The sequence below is a fragment of the Sarcophilus harrisii genome, chromosome 1 (assembly GCF_902635505.1).
Source record: "Sarcophilus harrisii chromosome 1, mSarHar1.11, whole genome shotgun sequence".
In the NCBI taxonomy this organism is placed as follows: Eukaryota; Metazoa; Chordata; class Mammalia; order Dasyuromorphia; family Dasyuridae; genus Sarcophilus; species Sarcophilus harrisii.
The window spans coordinates 100,107,568-100,118,331 of NC_045426.1; the positions used below are offsets into that span (position 1 = coordinate 100,107,568).

Consider the following 10,764-nt stretch of genomic DNA (forward strand, 5'->3'; position numbering starts at 1 on the left):
CCCAGATATAAGTCCATCCTGTTCTTCTATTGTGTTCTAACCTACATCCAGTCCAGATCTTGGAGAATTCTACAAATCTTACTATTGATCAGTTTACGACACTCTTATCAGGATGGCAATAATCCATGAGTTGTCAATGGCTTTGACATCTACAGTAAGTCTAAGCCTTCTGGCCTAGAATCATTTTTCCTATTCCTTACCACGGAGTCTTCCCCCAGGTACACCAGGGTAAAAATCAAAATGATCCCAGGAAAGGTTGAAAGGACGCTACACTTTGTATCTAAGAAGAACTCAGGTGGTATCATAGAAAAACATTTAAGTCAGGTGAATCCCAAAGGATGTGTGAGAATAGCTGACATTTACATGGTACCTTAGGGTTTATAAAGTACATTTTATCTCATTTGAGTCTTACATTTGTTCTGTGAGGAGAAATGCCATTATTATCCTTATTTTACAGATAAGAAATTAAGGCTGACCAGGGTCAAACAGCTACTGTAAGATTTAACTCGGATCTTCCCTATATTGCGTCTACTAGCTTTTTGGTTGTTCATCTGTTTCAGTCAGACGCGGCATTTGAGGTTTTCTTGGCAAAGATACTGGAGTGCTTTGTCATTTACTTTTCCTCCTCATTGTACAGGTGAGGAAACTGAGGCAAACAGGTTTAAGTGATTTTCTTGTTATATTCCTAGTGTCTAAAGCCTCTTATAATAATTAATATTTATATACTATTTAAAGGTTGCAAAGCATTTTATATCTATTTTCTTATTTGATTATAAAATTCACTCAACAGCTTGTTTATTGGCCTAGCCAATTCTTGCCAGGCCTTCCCAAATTAAGGGGCAGCATAATGATGTGTCAATGAGAATTAATACCAACATTCTTGCTTTGCTAGGTTAATCTTTCAGTTTTCATGCAAATCAACATTTGCATGGATGCTTTGAATACTGATGAGTCGGCTTAAACAGCACAACCAGAGAAATTACTAATCTAAGTTACTTATCTTTGCCAAACCTTGGTTAAATAGGAACAAAAAATATTTTGCCTAGGCTCAAAATCTTAGAATTGGAGTATCTTAGTGATGGAAAGAAACTCGAGTCCATTTGGCCCAACCCCTGCCATAAGTGTGAGTTCTGTCTATAATATCCCTTACAAATGGTTCTTCTTGAATGTTTACATTGATAAGGTAATTTCTTACATTTATGGACAATTCCAATTGTTGAGAAATTTTTCCTGATGCTGGGCTGAAATTTGTCTCTCTGTGACTTCATTCTGAAACTTCAAAACAAGCCAAACCAGTCTATTACCTCTTCCATATCAAAATCCTATTTTGGGGCACTGATGCTATCTCTTCCAAGTCTTCTTTTCTCCAGAGCCAGTAAGCTCAGGGACCTTGAAAGTATAATCTTCTGCTTGAATTCCCAGTGTCTTTACCATTTTGGGGGGGCATCCTGACACACTCCAGTTGACTGGAGCCCTTCCTAAAATGGGCTGCCCTGAATGCCTTCACGGATAAGATCAGTACAGAGGTTTTAAAAGGCCCAAATGAGAATACTCTAATTTAAGTCATTCATTATCAAAGACAGAAGTTTTAACTCTGTAGAACCTATTATCACCCAGTGCTAAGCAGAGGGCCCGACACATAGAAAGCACTTAATAAATATTTGTTCATTTGTTATCATCCAAGAAAAACCAGGCTCCTTGTTCTGTGGAATATCACTTCTTTCCATCAGAAAAGCACAAAACACCAGTCTAAGTCACTTCTGAGCATACAAATTTAACTCAGTGCCCTGGAGTCAATGTGAGGCTTCACGAACTCTTTTTTAACTTCTTTCAACAAGTTCAATCATTTAACTGGTTCCCAGTGGAAAAAAAGCACTTTTGACAAGGCGGTTGCCTATGGGAACAACTCACCACAGAAGGGGCTCCAATTGAATAAACTGCCACTTATATGGGTGGGAGAATGAGTGGCTCTGAGCTTAAGGGCAGCCATACAGGTTCCTAGAGATGCCAAAATGCTATCTTAGATTCTCAACACATTCAAAATTGAACTCAGGATCTTATCTCTGACCTAAATTTCTTTTTTTAAAGAAAGTTTCCTCTCTTTTTAAATTTCTATTTTTGTTAACAGAATCACTACCAAATGCAACAAAATTAAGCACTTACTATGTGCCAGGCATTGCACTGGGCCCTGAGGATAGAAAGAGAAAATAAAAAAGACATTCCTTGCCATCAAAGAGCTTATATCTCCTCTCTTTTTCAGGCTTTAATCTCCGACTCTTCCCTTTTATTCATACCCTCCATTCCAAGATCTGCCAAATCCCGAAGTTCCTGACAATTTTACTTCTAAAATTTATCGCTCGTTTGTTCAGTGCCATTTCATATACAGGCTCTCATTACTTCTTGCTTCTAGTCTCTCCTTTCCTCACCATCCCCTCCTTTTTTTTATACAATTGCCAGCATACTTTTCCTCTTTAGCCCTCAAATATCTAGCATATGATTTTGCAGTGATAAGGGCACTGAAAATATTGGTTGATCTAACAAACAAGTGCTGGGAAATAGCATAGGAAAAAAAACACATCAGCTCAACTTGCTTAAAAGAAGGAAAGAAAACTCCTTCAGGAAAAATACCCCCATTTTAGAGGCCCTGTCCATCAGTGATGCACCATAGTATTTTTGTGGTAGAAGGTACCCGGATATAAAGTCAAGAAACAAAGACGTATATTTGTTTTGCTAATTACTATGTGATTCTACTCAGACACTTCATTGAACCTCAGTGTTTTTGTCCATTTACTGATTTTAAAAATATACATTCATCCTACATCTTTGACTTATTGTGAGAAAAGCACCTTGTAAATCTTGAAATTCTTCAGAAATGTGAGATATTACAGCTACTAATGACCAATATGATATAGTAGGTAGTAATGGAAATCAACGAATGAACTTCAGTCCTGGCTTCTAGTCAAGTTTCAATGATCCAAGTTGGGTGCTGGTTTCTCTCTTGGCTACTAGTTTTATAAGAAGTCTGAGTTCCAGTGGTTGCATTAAACCTTGCAGTCTGGAATTCATTTATCGTCTTCCAGTGGGGGTTTTTAATAAATGAGTGCCATCCTGTGGGATCTGAACTAGATCTCAGTAGCTGTGAAACATGCCCATTGTTTGACTGTTTAGATAGAGTACAAAATGGTAAACACAGCTGTGCACCGTAGGTAAACAAAAGGGTTAACAAGGGTACAGATACCAAAAGCTTTCAATCAATGATCTGTGATTGTGACTCATCTATCAGATAGTGTCTCTGGGAAGTGAAGTGCCTTTCCCATGATCACACAGATAGTCAGACAGGAGCATCTAACTATCCTGATCCCAAGTCCTGCACACTCTCCATTCTGCAGACCAGCTATTCATTTGTTCATTGAAATATTTTCAATATAGAAACACCCACCGACACACCCAGTTTATAATAGTTTGGTTTTTACAAAGCCTGTAGAATTTACAAACTTACAAACAGTTCTTCCCTCTACCATTTTGATTCCATTATTGTATGCTGTTTACATAATGCTAAGAGAATTGATGAGTGCCCTAATTTTAAACTTGATCTTTTAGATCTAAGTTGGTTATTAAGAATACTCAAGGTCATTTAGTCCAACCCTTTGATTTTATACATTAGGAAAAGTGAGATCTGTAGATCAGATAACTTGACCAATGTCACTGAGATAATAAATAGCACACATGGGATTCTAACCCAGGTCCTTTGATTCAAAATCCAGCAAAAACTTCTTGAAGATAGAGCCACAGTCCAGCTTTTTAGAACTATTACTATTCTGCATCTGACGTTCTGTGTGGAATAAAGATGCTATGGGAAGAGGACATTTGTAGCCATTCTTGCCTTGTGATGATTTCAGTTTGTAATTTTTTTTTTCTGGAAGAATGATCAGGAATGTCATTTCACAAGAATGTTCCAGGATAGACAACTCAATGGGGAATTGAATTAGACTAGATGGCTCTGTGGTCCTTTCCAATCCTAAATTCTACAGGCTCTGTAAAAAAACTAACTATTATAATCTCATAGTTTACTTTCCCTCTTCCCCAAGAAAATAAGGGAAAAGGGGGGCGGTCTGAACCCCTGCCATTTGTCCACCACATGCGGGAATCCTCAGTTATCACCATCTAAGATGATAGCAAAACATTCTAATGGCCCTGAGAGCAGCTGTTACTGAACAGGGCAGAGTGGAAGCAGACATAGGAAATCACATGTTCAAAGAAATATCACTGTAGGAAAGAGCCTCAGATATCATCACTTTGGCCAGATCCTTCCAAAGGAGTGACATGGCTTCCCTAAGGTCACATAACTGGAGCAATTCTCTTGGTTCTCAGGCTGGTGTGCTTTCCATTACTTTGGACCTACAGCTTTCTCTCTAAAGAGTCAGATACAACTGAACAATTAAACACCATCACACACACACACATATGTATATGTATATTTATATATATATCTACTAAGCACTTTCCTCAAAAAAAAAAAAAAAAGACAGCTTGTATAAGTGTTATTGTCAATATTTTACAGTTCAGTAAGTTGCAATCCAGAGAATAAAAATGAATTATCCCAAAGTTACACAGTTGGACATAGAACTTATTTCCCTTGGTTCCGAACCCCATACTTTTTCTATCATATCAATACAGATCTGGACATTTCCAGGCAATTTACCATGTAACGTATACATCATCATTACTATCCAAAATAACAACCCTTCACATGGATATGTGTATTTTATAGATTCCCTATCACTTTCTTTATAACAATGTGAGGTAGCAAGTATTTTATTATCTCCATTCTACAGGCAAGGATACTGAAACTCAAATGACCTGCCCCTTGCCACAACGTCTACTCCATTCTCAGGGTCCACAGTCCTGTGGGTTCAGGGGGTTATGGCTGTAAATAAATAGGAAGACTATCTTTTACCTTTTTGGGAGTATTTAGTTAAAGAGATCTGATTTCTCCTGAGTGTACTAAATGGAACCTCCTCCAAGCCTCCTTGGATCTCTCCCTTTTTACTTTCTCTTTTCTTTAGTTTAATGTCTCACCTGAAAGCTTTTTGAAGAAATGGATTCTCAAAATCATACCTTAGAAGATATTTGTCTGAAATGTGGCCTTATAGAGATGCGCTAAAGTTTAGAGAATGGACCCTTCCTCTCAGTCATAAATCTGTATCACAGTAACTGAGATGATTTTCCTTTTATGAGTAACTAGAACCCTATCAGGCTTTCTGGATCCCTTCTCTGTTCCAGTCCTCTCTGTTCCCTTTTACCAGTGACACAAAATGTTCTTTCCTGCCAGTTTCACATTACAGTATCTAGGAACATTAGAATGGCTTAAATTTTTTCTCTTAACTAAATGGGCTTTCTTTTGTTCTTAGAACTTCACTGATGAGTATCTCCAGTGAATATGAAAATTCTCAGCACTTTATAGTGTCATCAGATTTTGAACTGGGAGGAATCTTAGAGATCTTGTAATCTGACCTCCTCAATGCACAGATGGGAAAACTGAGACCCAGAGAAGGGCAGTCACTTTTCTAAGATCCCAGAGGTAATCAGTGCAAAAGCCAGACTTCATATGTAGGTCTTTTGCCTCTGGATCCAATACTTTTTGCAATGCCAAATGCTTTTTGTTTTCCCTAGAAATGCAAAGTGAGTATTTAAGAGAAGCTCTTCTCTTGACTAAAAATTGGTCTAATTCATTTCATGTAAAAAAAAAAAGCCCCTGCTTCTGTCAGGGGCTCTGTGATTTGTGAGTTTTAAATTATTTTAGGATAAAAAAGAAATCAAACATGATGGGACTAATGATATATATATATATATATATATATATATATATATATATATATTTAAAATAAAGTCTAATTAAAGACCATCAAATTTGAAACTCAATAAATCCAACAAACAATTCAATTCAACAAGCATTTGTTGAGAACCTAGTATGAGCATGCAAAATGGAGTGAGGACTATTGTCTTCAGAACCTTACCAGCATGAGCTTTGAGTATATGAGTTTTCAGTCGGCTATTATAGGAGGATTTGAAGGAGCAGAGTTTGCAGCGAAACGGTTTATGGTGTCCGTGATGAGTTTGCATATGGCGATCCAGGCTTTGTGTGGAGGAGGCAGAAAAGGGAAATAATAGGATTAAAAATTGTCAGCTGCCACTAAACATTACATGCTATATTTTCTCATTACCCTTTTTCAAGGAGACCCATTTACAAGCTGTTCCAACCACTGCTTGTTACTCTCCAATGGTGGCCCTCACAAACAATAGACTGGAGAAGGGGGTGGGGGGGTGGGAATGTCCAGTGGCTTATCTGTTCAGAAGGGAGCAAAAGCAGAAGGGAAACTTTCAAGAGAATGAGGGAGATGGCAATAGGAGCATATCATGGCAGAGCTTTGCTTTTATTTTCCCTGATATACAAAAGGAAAACCTCTTCAGGAGAGGTTAGAGCATCCAGGAAAATCAGACAGGAGCCCAGACTCTCCATCTCCTGCATGAGTTATGTACGGTACGTTTGTAAGTCCATCAACATTTGAAAGGAGAATGGGAATTTGAGAAATGCTTTGGTTTGAAATGGCTCAGAGAGAACCAGTTTGAACATTGAGACTAGAGTGGAGAGGGAGGGGTTTTCCCATTGTCCCTGATTTGAAAGTCATTTACCCATCCTCTGTCTTTGTGCCCAGGGTCTGCACTAATGCTGGGACACAACACGCAAGTCTTTAAGGGAGGACAATGAGAGATCCAGAAGCTTGGCCATCTCCTTCTGTACCTTAACACATTACAGTGCATATGACCTGATAAACACAACCAGATTTATTGTACATCAGTCTTCACAGAGACATTTCATACAGAAATGATTTCATTATAAAGGACCCAGAGTGCAACATCACAATTACTGGTCTAGGGAAAACAATAAATCTAACAAATAAATAAGGTATGCAGAGCACTAATTTGTGTCAGTACCTCCCAGAACTAACCCCCATTCTAAATCGCTGATATGGGAATGAATCTGCTTACTGTTTAAGTAGGCTACTATTTATAATGGAACTGCTCACAATCCTTCATGCCTGGGCCCTGAACCGCTAGCACGCTTCGGTTAGAATCTGTTAGGAGAGTGATAGTTTATAAGCTTTCCTCCCTCCCTGACTCCCAAGCACCATATCATAGAGGTTACCGTGCAACCCCAGAAGGAACACTGGTTCCTCCTGTCTATTGGTGGCTGCCGAGTGTCACTTTATGGCCTTGAAGGAGCAATCTACAATTTCATTTCTTCTTATTGACATAAGAATAAACACCATTCATAATTCTTACGAGCAACACAGGACTATTAGGAGGCAGCAATGACTAGTGACCCTGCCCACTTTATACCCATGGGGAGAAAAGAATAATGGAAAGGGCTAACTCCCAAGTTCTGAATTCAGGTCTAAGCTCCACCCCTTAGAACTGTGTGGCATAGAGCACCTCGCTGACCCTCTCTGGGCGAGCAAGCTTAGCAGACCACCAAAGTCCCTGCAGGCTCTAGGTCCAGGATATGATCTCTGATGAGGCATTGAGGTAGTTGGCCCAGGGCAAAGTTGTAAAACATGACCTGGAACCCTCGAACTCTGCCCTCAAGAAACAGTAGGAAGAATCATGCACTCCGTAAAGAAATGAAACAAGCATTTATTAATCATGCCAGACACCATGCTAAGAAATTTAGACAAATTTATCTCATTGCATCCCCAAAACAACCCTGTGAGGCAGGTACTATTATTATCCCCATTTTACAGTTGAGAAAATTGAGACAAATAGATGTAAAATGACTTGTGCAGGGTCACATGGCTAGCAAACATCTAAGGCTAGATTTGAACTCAGGAATTAAAAAGACATGTGGTTCTAGCTCAGGCTTTGCCAGAACTCCTTTTAGTGATCTTGGGCACTTTCTGGATCTTTGTCTCACCATAAAGAGAGGAACTCAAAGATCTGTTAGCACTGACACCTTATGTGTCTATGACTCAAATTTGTGATGGATGACATCCTATGTGACAATCTCCCTTGGGGACTTTTAAAGAGAGAACTTACAGAGCTGGGAAGCTCCTTGTAATTTATCTAGTCTAAGCCCCTCACTGTATGTATCAACCCAGGCTAGGGAAGTGGCTTGCTCAAAGTCCAGCCAGGTACCACTTTTGCAGTTCTCTTAGGGGATGGAAATACAGGTTTCACTCACAGGTCATTTCCTGTTTCCTTTCTTCCCTAAGTCCCCAAATGCAAATTTGCTTTCACACATAGTTCTTGGATGTCTGGATGAAGGAATATTTGTACAAGTGGCAAATTCCCCTAACACCTCATTTCCCACATGCTACAAAGCCTCCAACCTCCCCGCCAGCTATTAACTCCCCTTAAAGAGAAGAACTTACTTGTGCCTGAAAGCAGAGACAAAGGAACAGTACTGGCAGCTGTACTTGTCCTCCCGGGTAAACATGGCCAATGCCAAATGGCTCCTTTCGTGAGAACGCAGCCCCTGCATGGACATCAGGACTCGGTCACATTGACTACAATGGTATCCCCCCGGATGGGTTTCATCTTCCAACATTCCATCTACTAAGCAGTGTTCACCATCCACCTGGTCTAGCAACCTGCTGTTGGCTTCCTTCAAGCCGTCCACAAATAAGTATGAAGACTCTTCAGCCTCCTGCTAAAAAACAAAACCACACACGCCCACACACACACACACATACACACACGCCCCCACCCACAAAATAAATTTCCATCGAGGTCTCCTCAAGTTTTTCTTCCTTTCCCTTCACTCTCCCAATTCATCAGCTTTATTTCCCTACATTTCCAGCTGCCTTTGGAAGGGAGCCCCAAATGGCATTTCTTCGTGCTGTGGAGGCTTTGGGAAAACCAGCTCGATGTGTTTCTGTTACCTTTGAAAATGTGTGAGAAAAGTGTTCTGGAGCACATTAATAATAAGTCTGATGAAAGCAGGAGGCCCTCACCTCATTTCTTGCCCACTCTAAAAAAAAGTAAAGTTACATATGTTCCTGCCTGAACTAGCATACATTTCAAGCTTATTTGAAAAGTGTGTGTACCTACAATTCTTTTAAGTGGAGCTCAGAAAGAAGTGGTAATGAAGCAAATATTCAGAAACTGCTCTTAATGTACAAGAATATCTGTGCCATCATGAAAAGAGCAAAGAAAAAGTCTCCCTAGAGAGGAATCCTTTTGCCTACGTCATAAACACTGATCATTTCTCAAGTGGAAGAATCATGAAAGATCTTGTAGTTTGAAGTCTGTGAAATGGCCCATATTTCAGAGAAAGTCTATCTGACCAACTAGCTTTTGGGGGGATCCTCAGAAAAGAAACCAAAAGATGAACCGTTCTCTTACAAAGCGGACCTCCCTGTGTGGAACAAGGCTGGGGCACTTAGTATGGAAGAACTTGTTCTTTCCAGATGGTAAGCATCCTGGGCCGCCTGGGTTCTGTACATATAAAAATGGTCTTAGTCTTCAGAAGAACGAAATAGTTTTTCAATGATGTCAACTTTGCAAAAGAAACAAGACAAGAAGCGTGGATCCTCGAGGAAGGAATCCAAAATTTTCCAGTTGCCCAGTGAACATTCAAGAGCAATGACAAAGTGTCCTAGAAGCTAAGTGCCCCAACCTGGAATGACAATTACTTTAAAACTAGAAATACTAGAAGCAATTAATTCAGATTAGGTTATTCAAAAAGTGGAGAAGGGGAAATAAGGGGAAAGGAGATATAGTCACCCTTCAGGAATGAGGGGGAAAAGGATAAAGACAAAGATCAAAAGGCTCTTAAGACAACAATGAACTGAAGACTTCATCACAGATGTACCAATTCTCAAGCACCTCTGTAAGTCAGCCTTGCTGCCAAGGGTATGAAAGCATAATGATGAATCTTCAAGAAAAAGATTGCACTCTCAGCCAGAAGAGGACAAGATGGGAAGCAATGGGTGTGATGATGATGATGGTGATGGTGATGATGATGATGATGATGGTGATGATGATGACGATGACGATGATGATGATAATGATAATTTCTCTGGTTTATTCATCCTAAAAGCTCAGATATCTTGGAAGAGGAAATAAATTGTGCATATACCAATATGCATGAGATCCAGGCAAAGAGGTGATCCAGAACCTGACATTCCAAGAACCAGAACTTTTTGTCTTCACAGAACTAAACTGCCTGGTGGGAAGGGGGCAGTAGCAAAAAAAAAAAAAAAAAAATGGAATCAGTCACAAGATTTAAAAAAAAAACAAAAAACAAAACAAACCAAAAACAACAACCCTTCCTTTTCTGCACCTGTGGGATGAAGAAGTGCAACTCAACAATGAAATCCAATCATCCCTCGAGAATGGCTGCATTCTCAAACTCGAAGAGGCTCTTACTTAGCAATGCAGTTAATAAGTAACTAGACTCGCTCACACACAAGAATGCTCATCCAGAACTTTCCAAGAGTTCTCACCTTCACAGCAGCTGACACTGAAGGGACATTCCCGTACTGGACGTGCTTGCGGAGGTGATTGCAGATGGCGCGGAGCGTTGGGTGCACTTCCACGCAGAACTTACATTTGTATCCCACAACTTTCCTCTCCTTGATCTTTGGCACCTCTTCTAAGTGACCAAAAGGCTGGCAAAATACATTGGTAGCATCAGTATTCTGAGCTCTCTCACATTTTCTGCCAATTACTCTCGTAATTACTGCTGTATTTTTTTTTAAAAGC

At 39.7% G+C, this 10,764-nt stretch overlaps 1 protein-coding gene across 4 annotated transcripts in view; it reads right to left on the reverse strand.

The window, feature by feature from the left end:
• ZNF462 (zinc finger protein 462) overlaps nt 1-10,764 on the reverse strand; it is a 154,071-nt gene that overhangs the window by 64,951 nt on the left and 78,356 nt on the right. For all 4 annotated transcript variants that reach the window (XM_031961362.1, XM_031961368.1, XM_031961358.1 and 1 more), the window contains exons 4-6: nt 10,506-10,670; nt 8,430-8,533; nt 6,018-6,136 (exon numbers count right to left, since the gene is read on the reverse strand). In XM_031961362.1, coding sequence (XP_031817222.1) covers nt 6,018-6,136; nt 8,430-8,533; nt 10,506-10,670 — 388 coding nt within the window. The remainder of the gene's footprint in view (nt 1-6,017; nt 6,137-8,429; nt 8,534-10,505; nt 10,671-10,764) is intronic.